The sequence below is a fragment of the Antennarius striatus genome, chromosome 7 (genome assembly GCF_040054535.1).
Source record: "Antennarius striatus isolate MH-2024 chromosome 7, ASM4005453v1, whole genome shotgun sequence".
Classification (NCBI taxonomy): Eukaryota; Metazoa; Chordata; class Actinopteri; order Lophiiformes; family Antennariidae; genus Antennarius; species Antennarius striatus.
The window spans coordinates 21,599,595-21,612,423 of NC_090782.1; the positions used below are offsets into that span (position 1 = coordinate 21,599,595).

General features: G+C 41.9%; 1 protein-coding gene and 1 long non-coding RNA gene across 2 annotated transcripts; one reads left to right on the top strand and one right to left on the bottom strand.

Moving 5' to 3' along the window:
- Positions 1 to 376: 376 nt before the first annotated feature.
- foxd3 (forkhead box D3) lies at positions 377 to 2,477 on the bottom strand. Its single transcript, XM_068319477.1, has one exon. The coding sequence runs from the start codon at positions 2,021 to 2,023 to the stop codon at positions 827 to 829; it is 1,197 nt and encodes a 398-aa protein (XP_068175578.1). The 5' UTR covers positions 2,024 to 2,477; the 3' UTR covers positions 377 to 826.
- A 284-nt stretch (positions 2,478 to 2,761) lies between these two features.
- Positions 2,762 to 10,696, top strand: LOC137598912 (uncharacterized). The gene is made up of 3 exons (XR_011036732.1): positions 2,762 to 3,058; positions 3,186 to 3,275; positions 10,303 to 10,696. It is a non-coding gene; the product is annotated as an uncharacterized lncRNA (long non-coding RNA).
- The last annotated feature ends 2,133 nt before the right edge of the window (positions 10,697 to 12,829 follow it).

A 12,829-nucleotide genomic window follows, 5' to 3' on the forward strand; every position in this document is an offset into this window, starting at 1 on the left:
AGAGAAAAAAGATATTTAGGGTTTGTCGTTAAAATCTTTAATTCAATTTCCTTTCTTTGGTTAATATAAGCTAATTATTTTGGATCAATATTATAAATATAAATTAATCCTAACGGGTTTTTGCTTCAACACCGTGAAAAAATTGGATGATTTCAAATTCTTAATTTTATTTCAAAAACTAATAAAATAAAATAAAACAAAAACATTTAGCAGATGAAACACTTTTTTCGTATCATGTTCTCAATATTTTAAGTAATTTTACAATGCTAATCAATTATTAAATATATCTTTGTCTGCATGGCATAAGGGGTTTACACAAATTCTATGATATATATTTAAAAGTAAAATAGGTCATTCTCATTAAATCCCTTTAATGACGTTTAATAATGAAGATTGATTTTAATTTTTTTCTCAAATTTATTTACAAATAAATTCAGCTTACAACACAATAGAGCTACATAGAATTACATATATTTGCTCTTATTTAAATTATAAACAGACTATTTTTCAGAGCTTTTTGTTTCTTGTAGGAAAAGGAAGCAAAAAAAAAAATGTGTCCAGTGAGCTTCCAGTACAAAAAAAAAAAGTCAAATAATCGTCACAGGAACAGAAGGGGAAAAAAAACAGGTAAAAGTCAAACAGGTGAAATTCTTTTTACATGTATTTACAATTATTACCTGTACAGAAATATCTCCTTTTTGTCTTTTTTTCACTGCGTTTCAACAGTCTACATGGCTACAGAGTCTCGCCTTTTGATTTGTGCTGTTCGCCCAGTGATAATGTCTGCGTATAAAAATAAGAGATTTGAATTTCTCTTGGCTCTGAGTCACTGTGAAGGCCATTTCGACACCGCCGCCGCCGTCGCTGACGGTAAAACGTGTCCAGAAATAATATTCGACGGAACGCTGAGGATGGGCGCGATGGCGGCTGAGGTCCGGCTCAGGGAGAGGGACTGCGCGCTCAGCAGGGCGGACTGAACGGTCACCGGAGGCCGCAGGAAAGCCTGAGCGGCGCCCGGTGAGGTGGAGGAGGCGCTGGAGACCCCGATGATGTTCTCTATACTGAATGACGGCCTGTTGGAAGGCTCTGATTTAATCATGGACGCCGTGCTCAGGCTGTTGAGCTGGAGCTGGAGACTCGGACTGAGCTGGGAGTTGAACGCTTTCCTGCTGAGTTCCGCCGAGGGCAGGAGAGGGACCCCCGGGGGCAGCATGTGACCCACAGGGGGGATGTACGGGTACTGCAAAGCCGCCGGATGGGAATAAGCAGCCGGGTGGATCCCGTAGTGTCTTCCGTAGGGCCCCCCCAGGCTGTAGGCGCCGAAACTTTGCATCATGAGAGCCGTCTGGTCCCTGAGCATGTCCGGCTGGACCCTCTTGAACCTTTTCCTCCTCCTGAGGAAGCTGCCGTTGTCGAACATGTCCTCTGAGGCGGGATCCAGGGTCCAGTAGTTGCCCTTGCCGGGGTTGCCGGGTTCCCGGGGGATTTTCACGAAGCAGTCGTTGAGGGATAAGTTGTGGCGGATGGAGTTTTGCCACGCAGGGAACTTCTCCCGGTAGTAGGGGAAGCGGCTGCTGATGAACTCACAGATCCCACTGAGGGTGAGCTTCTTCTGCGGGCTCTGGAGGATGGCCATGGTGATGAGGGCGATGTAGGAGTAAGGCGGTTTGACCAGGCTGTTTTTGGGCTTCTGGATCCCACCTCCCGCCGCCGAGCTCTGGTCTTGACCCTCTCCCTTCCCGGTGCCCGTCTCGCCCTCCCCGGAGCTCTCACAGCACGGACTCCCTCCACCGGATCCGATCTCCTCTTTCTCCACCTCGATCTCATCTTCCATCTCCTCGTCGCCCGTTTCCCCTCGCAGGTCGTGCAGGATGCCTCCCCCGGGGCTGTCGCAGTCGCTGTCCACCCTCTCCATGCCTTCCTCGTCTCCCTCGCCCACCACGTCGATATCCACGTCTTCCGCCGTGAGCACAGTTTGACCGGACATGTCGCTGGCTCTTTCGCTGCCTCCAGACAGGGTCATCTCACGGCTTACTCACACTTTTTTTGTTTTTGTTTCAGAAGTCCAACCGGAGCCAAAACAAACGAGCAGCCGGGTGTGATGGGTGTCTAGGTAGGACGAGCGCGGTCAGTGCTGCACGCACGTCAGGTTCTGCTTGGCTTTCGGAGCGTCCCTGTCAAGAGATCGGCTGCCTCCCCCCCCCACCACCACCAAAAAAAAAAAAAAAAAAAGAAAAGAAAAGATCTGAACAGGCCAGTCGAGAACAAGGAGAAACTTCAACTTCTTGATATTTCTCCACTCGGTAAGTGAGCAGGTCTGAGGAAAGCGGCTGGAGAAGTTGCTTCGGAGAATGTTTTTGCGCGCTCCGCCGTCCCTTCTCGCCTCGCGTATATTTCCTATCGGAGTGATATTTGGACAGCCAGGTTGAGATGACACATGCTGCTTTTAAAGGCCTCAGCTTTTTAAAGGACTGTCTGATAGATGACTTTTCTCAGTATAAGATATACTAACGGTGCAGAGCACGTGGTTCGGTGACGACAGCACGCCCCCTCTCCTCTCTCCTCTCTTCTCTCCTCCCCTCCTTCCACCCACCTCTCCTCTCTGTTAAACCATGCAAACTGGAGTTGTTTCATGGATTTGTCAACAATGGGACATCAGCAATGCTGCTTTCCGCTGATTTCTGTGTTCGTCCGTCATAGACCATTTAACGGTGGCAGAGGGAGGAGGAGGAGGAGGAGGAGGAGGAGGTGGAGGAGGAGAAGGAGGAGGAAGAGGGGGGCCGCAAATTGGCTGATGATTGAAAGATCTTATGCGCATTAATGTGGATGCGTAAAAACAATCCGAACCCTTAAACTCCTCTCGCGCAAAACTGCAAATGAAAACGACGACAGCTAAGTTTCATTGATTATTCTTGGAAGTTTTTTTTTAAAAAAACATGTGTTAATATTTGCCTTTTTAATTTGTCAAACTGTGCATGGATGTTTTTTTTTTCTTTCTTTCTTTACACGTTGGTTCAACATAACGCACGACGCACCGCGTAAGATACTTCATCCATGCGTAAGAGTTAAATATTTTGCCTATTCGGATCTGAAATGCATGCCTTGATGTTTCCAGCTTTACAGCCCGTCGTGTAAATCCCAGCTGCGAATGCAAGGCATGAACTGAAGTCTATTTATTCCCGCAGGATTAGCCGAAGGTGGGAAGAATATTGAGCAGCAGCGCGGCAGCAGCAACGGCAACAAAGAATGGAGAGAATAAAGACTTTCCTTAAGGGGTTGGTAGAGGTGCAAACGAAGCCAATCATTGCATTATTTTACATTTGAAAAAAAGTAGGAAATGCTGGCAGCAGGGTGAATGCAAAGAGAGAGTTTATTCACAAGCATGAAGGTGATCCGTGTAGGCTGGGCTCAGGGAGAGGATGTCGGAACTATGGATGAGTTTCCCCCCGTAGAGTGAGAACATTTGGGAGGACGAGTGAAAGAAAAGGCTATTTGTATTTCAGCTAATGTTCAAAGCGAGTGGAGACGCGTGTAATGAATTAACAATTTGACCTCGGATAAATTCCGATGTGCCACAAACGATTTAAACCCAGTAATTGATTTTATCGGAGTGACTTTTGGCAGGTTAATTCAAACATCTATAATATAAACACCAGGCAGTTATTTGTGACAAGGTAATATGTGAATGAATTTAAAAGGAAAAGCAAAAAAGAAATGACTATATATATATACACACACATCTCAGGCTCCATGTGGTTAAAAAAAACGGATAGAAATTTGCAATTAATTAACTATAATGATGATTATTATACATGTTAACGTGATGTTACTATTATATATTTAATTTTTATTACTTTTAGTTATTTTTAAATACTTAACCCATTAAAATGGGATTTTAATTCATGAAAATCCCATTTTCATGTATTAATTTTGCTGTTAAATATGCGTAAAAAATCTCATCAGATTTCCTTTTGTTTCCTGGAATAAATCCGATCATTTATTTGCCCTCAGCAGTGCGCAGAGCTGCCTCTTCTTTGAGCCACCTCCGACACCCCCCCACCCACCCCCTCAGGATGAAAAGTCGGATTAATCAAACGCGATCATTAATAAAGCGCGTACAGGATCCAAGGAGGGAAGCTTCCAATCACGCATCTCCTGGTGTCCTGCGTGATCTGGAGACCCGTCAGAACTTATGCAAGACAACTTTTATTGCGTGGAGCGCGTTTATTATTAATAATAATAATAATAATAAAAATATTCTGATAGTTTCTCTGCAGGATTCAAAATAATCCTTCTTCTCTACTGATATGACCCATTACTTGGATTTCTACAAAAGCAATAGAGATCCCATTGAAATATTCCCTTTTGATAATAATTGTTTTATCTCTCAACAAAATTAGTTTATGGCACCGAAATCTAATTCTGATGCTTTAAAACACGTTTTATAGCCGGGGGGGGGGGGGATCAAATATTGGAATGAAGTACTTCTTGCTCCGTTTTTTCTTTTCCTGCTTTCAACGATTTTCTTCAGAAACCAGGAGGCCACTGTCATGACCAAACACCCCCCTCCATCCATCCTCTCTTTGTGCGTTTGGAGACACAGGTGCAGCCAGCCTCCTTTTAAAAAAAAAATCCCTGCGTCTCAGTGTTGTGTGAAAGGCGACATAACTGCTGATCTAACCTGCGTGGAGCAGCTCCTGGAAGGGGTTTCCAAGCCGTCCTTCCTGTGATCTTTTGAAGCCTCATAAATCCGCTTTTACACTCCGCAGTTTGTTAATGAAATGTACGTTTTAAGCACACATGCACGGCTTAGCGCGACAAAACCTTTTAGTATAATAAGCCAACTCGCTCCGGCATGAAACCATTAGGGGGAGGAGGGGGAGGTGTGTGTGTGTGTGTGTGTGTGTGTGTGTGTGTGTGTGTGTGTGTGTGTGTGTGTGTGTGTGTGTGTGTGTGTGTGTGTGTGTGTGTGTGTGGAGTGGGGTGGGGTGGGGGGGTGAGGATGAAGATCCAGCAGGGCAGCAGCACAGGTGATGGAGAGGAACCAGTCACCGCATGTGATCTCCGCAAACTAGCAGCAAGGTCACCGAACAAATAATTGTGATCATAATAATGTGATGCTCCGCCAGTTGCTGAGAGGGGCTGTTTTTCTCTTCATTACGCCCCCACCTCACCCCCACTCCCACCTCACCCTCCAGGTGTGCTCCACGATCTTGCTGACGGGGTCAGAGGTCAGGGTCAGCTGCAAGGTATTAGACGTTTTGGTTGAAGACAAAAAGAGTTGAAGATGATGTGAAGAAGTTGGTGGGGAAATAAATACATGTATTGTTGATTCAGGAGTGTTATCTGGTGTTTGACGCCATGATCAATAATAATAAAAACAATAATAATAGAAATAATAATAATACAAAAGATATTTTAAAAATGCATGGCTTTTGAGAAAATTATGCACATTTTAATATTTTTATTGGACATCCAGTGACTTCAGTGCAGACATCCGGTGGGATGGATGAAAGGTGGACAGGTTTTGTTTTAAATTCACCATCCACATTTTGATGTTTTGATCCGAAATCATTTAAATATACCCGTTGCTGTGCAGGAAAAACAGGTGGCCTAAATACATAATAGCTCATTTTGATAATTCTTTCTATTTATTTATTTTTTACAGTATTTTGATGTAATTTTCCAAACGAAATATTGATCAGGTCTACTCAACAATTACTGCAGCCTCCATCAATCGATAAATTTAAATGTTGGCATTGCATAAATCATTAGTTATGTAACATAATTAAAAGAAAATAGGAACATTCTGAACAAACAAAGTGAACCTGGCTTAATTCATGAATTGAAATCAGCTGTTTGTGAAAACAGATTTCTTTGAGAGGCAACTCATTTCATTAATTAAGTGAGTGAGCAGTTGGGGGCAGCAGCTACTAAAACGATATGATAAATTAATGGCTTTGTTAGTGCGGCTGTAATTACGACCATTATGTTAATTATTTTACACCGGTAGCCAAATCTTCGCCTTGTCAGATTCAATAAAAACAAAATGTTCTCAAAAAAAAAAAAAAAAAACCCACTGAGCGAACCCACAACAAATGAGAAATAACTCGTTTAAATCTTTTTAATTGTATGTATTTGGTAAAGACCCGAGAGGCAGAGGCGTGAGCCGCGTTTGGGTTCCTCTTCTTTCCTTTTTTTTTTTTTTTTGTGGAAAATCACCATTTTCAGTCCTCCTTCAGAAATCCACTCCATCACTCTGCGAGTTTCTGTCAAACAATATGACGGAGTCCATATTTAACCCTCCGTCCTGCAGGATGAGCCAGATCTCTCTAACACACAATAAAGCAACGGGCCCGAAAAAGCAGATCCACGTGTGTGTGTGTGTGTGTGTGTGTGTGTGTGTGTGTGTGTGTGTGTGTGTGTGTGTGTGTGTGTGTGTGTGTGTGTGTGTGTGTGTGTTTGACGTCCCATAAGGTTGGCGCGTCAGGACATGAGGCAGTTGGAGCAGGTGAAGCAAAAGGACGAACCTGTTATTTTAAGCTACTGCTCAATATTTAAGTCCCATTTTTGGATCGAGATAGACTCAAATTGTTATTATCGATATTCATATTGGGTTTTTTTTTTATTTCTGAAAAGGTTTTGGAATCAGAGGAGAGAAACTGAAAATCCATTACGGAATATATCTTGACGAAACTTGTCAAATATATTCAAAGGCATTGCAATTTGCAGGTTTTAGTCTGCCCAAGCGATTTCCTTAATAAGTATAATTTAAAAAAAAAATCACACCTGACAACGGGGACAATAAAACTAAAGCAGCCTGTATAAATATCCGGATTCATCTTATAGGGCGATTTTGAAGCGAAACATAAAAAATATCAAAATTATCATAATTAAAAATTTCCTGATAATTGTTATTAATTATTTTCATTGCAATAAATGTTGGAAAACTTTTGTCAAATGTCACATTGGTCTTTGAATATTCCACAACATGAATGCGTCTATAATTTACTGGCTTGTCAATGAATCACACCGGAGTGTCACTGAAGTCTTTGAATATAGAGTTATTGCTGTGAATTCGTTCAGTCAGAACAAATTTAAATAAATAAATAAATAAATAAATAAATAAATAAATAAAGTAACTGGTGACGTTAGTATTTGCGGGGTCATTTCTTCATTTGTAGGATAGATCCTTTATTCCAAAGACGGGGAATCGCTGCGGCGGCTTTGTCGCGGCCTCTCCGCCCAGCAAGCGCTCCTGTCCTCGGTCGACCGTCAGTGGGGAGCCACCTGGTGTGTGTGTGTGTGTGTGTGTGTGTGTGTGTGTGTGTGTGTGTGTGTGTGTGTGTGTGTGTGTGTGTGTGTGTGTGTGTGTGTGTGTGTGTGTGTGTGTGTGTGTGTGTGTGTATGCGGTGCTCGCGGTTACTGATGGGAGAGTAACACCTCCAGCTAAACGCGGTCGGATTACCATGCCAATGTGTGCTTTTTAAGTACGCGCAATGTCACCCGGTTTGTAAACGTTTTGTCATTCAGAACAAGGCCGAGATGTTGAATATTATGACATCACCGCTGGGGAGGGCGCAGCGATTTAACGCGGAGTTTGGTGCGAATAGGCCCCCAAAAGCGGATGGTGTCAGAACGAGAGCAGCATGGCCAGCATTCCAACACATTTAAGGATGTTTTGTTGTCGTTGTTTTAACCAGCACATACGAGCATAAAAACACATTATTTAAAAAGAATCTATCTGTCAAAAGGGTTTGACTGTGTTTAAAATGAATTTAAAAAACGCGCGCAAAAATAGTGCGCAATTCCCCAAGGAATTAGTAATTGCGCTGACTTGAATTCAGTTGATTTTTGCGTGACTTGTTGAAAAATTGGTCAACATGGAAATGATTTCTGGAAAAATTCACCATAAAAATTCAATTCTCAGATATCCAGGATCGACTCCCGGTGTACTAATTCTTACGTTAACATTAATGCGCCCCAAGATTCACATCCAAAGGAAGTCTCGTTCAGCGCGACCCCTGAACTCAATATCCTTCTGACTATTGATGCATACATGTATGTAACATCACACTAAATTACCTCCCACATCTCGCCTGCCCATCCCATAATAATATTCCTTCACATAATCTGTCAAGATCTTCACAAAGACACTTTACCTCTTCTCGAACCCAATTATAAGAATTGTGGAGGAAGATGGTGCTGCTGCTGCTGATGATGATGATGATGACGAGGAGGAAAAAGCTTTAGACTTGGAGAAGAAGTGGATTTTAATTTTTACAATGAACTTGAATGTGTTTTTTGTTTTTTTAAAAAAAAAGTGTCTGTGTGGTTTTCAAGCGGGCACCACATTCATTCCCATGAAGGCCTAATTTTTCCTCCTTAAGGTGAAGTCAGTTCATCCGAAAATCAATTTTCACACTCAAATGTGCAGTTTGCGCTTTTTCCTTTATTTATATAAAAAAGGTGTCCTTGTCAGTTCCTCCAGAGGGGACCTTCATACCCCACATCCCAATCAGTGTCACTGTGCTGTCTCTTGAAATTAAGGACTGCACCTTTAAATTGTCAATTACTCTGAGGTTAAGTGGACTGAATAGAACCAGTGATTCAAATCAGGTGTTACAATTTGCTGCACATGGCTCTCTGACTTCATCTCCCTATGACCGGAGTCTTCACCATGCAGACAATGAAGTGATTTATTACACAAATGAAATATAAATATGTATATTGGTTTCACCTGATCCATGGATGCTTTCTAAATAAGGCCTTTGAACTGCACATCACTACAACTTTGTTCTCCATGATGAATGTCAGCTCTCACTATAATCAGTGGACAGAACGGACACAGTTTTGGTCAATTTTTGGGTTAAGTTTATGCCGTTTAATGCTAATTTCAAATGCTAACATAACCAGTTTCGTGCTCAAAATTAAAGGGGTTTATTTCAACAAAACTTGCTCACATTTTAGCATAAATTTAGCTTAACTCATGTCAAAAACCTTCCCAAGTATTGGTTATTTGACCCCAAGATATGACACATCTCTCATTGATAACTGTTAACATCTTAAATTATCGCTTGTCCTTAAAAATGTTTTTGTACCACAAAAAAAAATTAAATTGCAAATTCAACAGTTGGAGTTTTATGTAAATACTAGTGAATAAAAGCGGTCCTCTTTCATGATATAAATATAAAAATATTCCCCAGTCTAAGTAATTAAAGTAATTAAAGTAACATTAGATCGCACCATGCATTCATCTAAAAGCAGAATTGTCCTTTTTTGTATTTCGGAGTTTCCCTAATGACTACTTTTATTGTGGGTTAACCGACTGGTCACATTTATGATCAATCTAATGTTAGTTTGGTTTGAAAAACCTTATAAAACAGTGAAAAAAATCTAAGTCAATGAGATCCAAAGAGATACTTCATTTTCTCATCATGTGCTTGTGCTGGCTGTTATTTCTTTTCATTTTATTGACTTTAATCAAGCATGAAACATGATAAAGGCCCAAACATTCGTTTGAAATCATGAAAAATGATATACAAATCTTTGACTACCTCAAATCATTCAGTTCTCCTGTCCATCGCTGCTGACCAGCCGTATTTCAACTCCCATACGATCAAACATTCACAGAAAATGGAACATAACGCTGTGTTTTCTTGGGTGTATAATTTGGGAGATATTGCTCATATTATAATGTTTACACCTAATTTAATGACCAGATGAAACACGTCTGGATAATAAAGTTAACAGTCAAACAGCGTAAACATGGAGACAAAGTTACCACCCTCACACCATGCAGGGAGTCCAAAGTCAGCCACACAAACATCAATATTTTACATTCCCCCAAGAATCCTCTTTAAAGATGCAATCAATGCCTCCTATTCATTATCCATGTGTCTTCTAGGTATGGCCTTTGTCATTAAGCAATAATTCACCCCTCCACAGTCCCACATTACAGCGCTGCTCCATACTTTTACAAATGCCTCGGGGCTATAAATACTAATGAAATCTCTTTGCTTAATTTGATTTTGCTGGTACACTTGCAGTTATGGCTGAACTTTCCCACGATAGAGGCTGATTGAACACTTTCAAGTCCTTATGGAAGCAGGAAAACATTCCAAAGAGCTGGGGAGATCATTTCCATAATTACCCCGATTGGCAGCCTAATGACCTTCTGTGACAATAAAAAGATCTCTTGTTAATTCCATTTCTGTCGCTGACATTCAAGAGATTCCTATCTTACATGTTTGAGGGTTCACAAGATAACAAGTGTACTTTTTTTTTCCCTCTCGTTTTCAGCCAGCAAAAGAGCAGCCCCATTCAGATTCGCCCTCCCCTCAATCGCCAACACCCCCACCCCAACATGCTGCAGTGCTCTGCCGTGAAAGGGATCTGCTTGTGCCTGCACGGCTCGTCCAACCCCTGCCCCAAAGTTGGATAATTTATGGGCCTGGGGGAAGATTATAAAGATGGATCTTTGAAGCAATCAATTCTCATGTTGCGTTTTGAATGGTGGGATAGAAACGAAGTGTAGAATAATTAAAAAGATCACAAGTCCCCCTTCGCATGTAATAATGAGTGGCTCTAGAGGCGGTGGGTCTCCGCCACAGGGCCGGAGGAAGCGCCTTTGATTTGAATGAGAGGACACCCACCCTGGTCCAAACCGGCACTGCACTGGGGTAGAAAAAAAAAAAGAGGGGGGGGTGGGAGGTGGGGGGTGTGTGTGGAGGAAGGAGTGGGTCACCAACGCCACACACAGAGGCTGTATTGCAAATCATGCTTTGTGACTGTTGGAGGACTGTGTGCTTGTTCTCCAAGGCAGATAATAAGCAGATACTGTTGTCAGAGGAAGTGGAGGGAGTTGGGGGGGTCTGGTGGGGTGGGGGGACTGCGGGGGTCTTGTTGCTTGGATGTCGAGGTCAGGATGATTCAGAGCTGGCATGAAAAGTGATGGGGGGGCGGTTGTTTGGAATATGTTTCACAGTGACCACAATGCAGCGAGTGTTGTGGGATGTGAAAATATAATCCGTCCGTTCATCGCAAAAATGAATCAGTGTCAAAATGTACCGTCGGCCCTCTGCATGGACATCTGTGAGCGGTTGTGTCTCAACACATGCAAATGGTCATCTAAAGGCCTTTTTATACCTCTGAATGTATTAGTCCAAATGTGAACTGTGCATCTGTTTGAAGCCCTTTTTCTTCTGCATACTTCCATGAAGGACAATCTCGGACCACTCACGCCATATTGCCTCAGTGCTTTGCATGGTATCGCTCAAAGGATGGTAAAAATGCTCTGAACGCACTGCAGTCCTTCTATTATGATGATGAAATAAAAGAAAGAGGGCAGAATGGTGAGCTGGCAAGGGCATCCTGGAGACAGATGGCACGTGTGAATGCTTTTCCTCCGCTTGAAGGGGAAGTGCAACGACACCTGGCAGTAGGCTGGCTTTGAATATCATTGTGATGGTCACTTGGTCATCTCGACGTTGGCACGCCGCATGCATATCCAGAGACATGCTGCTGCTGCTGCTGCTGCTGCAGGCGGCAGTTCATTTAGTGTGGATTTAAAGGCATCAATGCATCACAACCCGCAGCCTTAGATTGGTTATTTAATCCGATCTGCCAAAACCCAGGAAACGCAAGAAAACTCAGGAAGTCCAACAAACTACAGACATGAGCAAGGGTGCAAAACAACCTGGCACCGAACCAAAGGAGAAGCCGGCTTAAAAAGCCTCAGGCTCATCAGCCTGATCACACACAGGTGTACAAGTGAGGCTCCGCCCACCAGACTGGCCCCGCCTCCTGCCGCACTCCAGCAGAGCAGAGCAACATGAGAATAATACCAAACCGTTCCGTTATATATACAGTATATATATACTGTATACTGTATGTATGTGTGTATATATATATATATATATATATATATATATATATATATATATATATATATATATATATATATATATATATATATATATATATATATCCCGTGACCATTTAAATAAAGCATTTAAAGTCTCTCTCGTTCTCTCCCTTTGTGTGTGTTTGTCTGCATATGTGTGTGTGTGTGTGTGTGTGTGTGTGTGTTTGTATGTGTGTGTGTGTGTGCGTGTGTATGTCCGTGTGTTGCTGTATTATGTGTAGAAAAAAATTCTTATTATTCCGAAAGTAAACTTTTTATATAACAACCATTGTAAAACATTCATTAGAATATATAATTTTTTCTAAACATTGCCTATCTCCAAACTCTTCTCTGCTCAGTAACTGACCTTATGGGAACATTTTTTGTGATTAGTCGAACAATAACTTCATAAAGCTACTAAATGTACGCTATCTAATCAGTTTAGCATCACAACATGGCCAGTGGCTTCTGTTTTCCCAAAGTATCTTGTGGAGAATCGAGCAAATTGCATCATTCAAACGTGTTTGAAAGTCATCAAAGCACAGCAGATAATAATTGTTTGGCTGGCTCCTTTTTGACCTAGTGTTGTAACTTAAACACCAAAGGGGAAGCTAAGTGGCTAATTCGACCATGTGACTAGACTTGAGAAAGTGGCTCAGAACAGCAAATTCAATTATCATGTTAGAATTCTGCATGAAAACAATCTATACAAGAAATTAGACGTATTCCTGTCAGATGACTCATGTTAGTGGAGCTAATGTCGTTTGGAACAGCCTTACACTTTCTTAGAACGTTATCAAATGTTTACAAAAGGACTTAATGTGCCAAAATCAGGCAATATCCTGTGCTGATGCAGTGATGCATTATGGGAAATGTGCCGCCAGGCTTCCCCAATAAGAGGCAGTTCTTCAACTACGGTCCTGC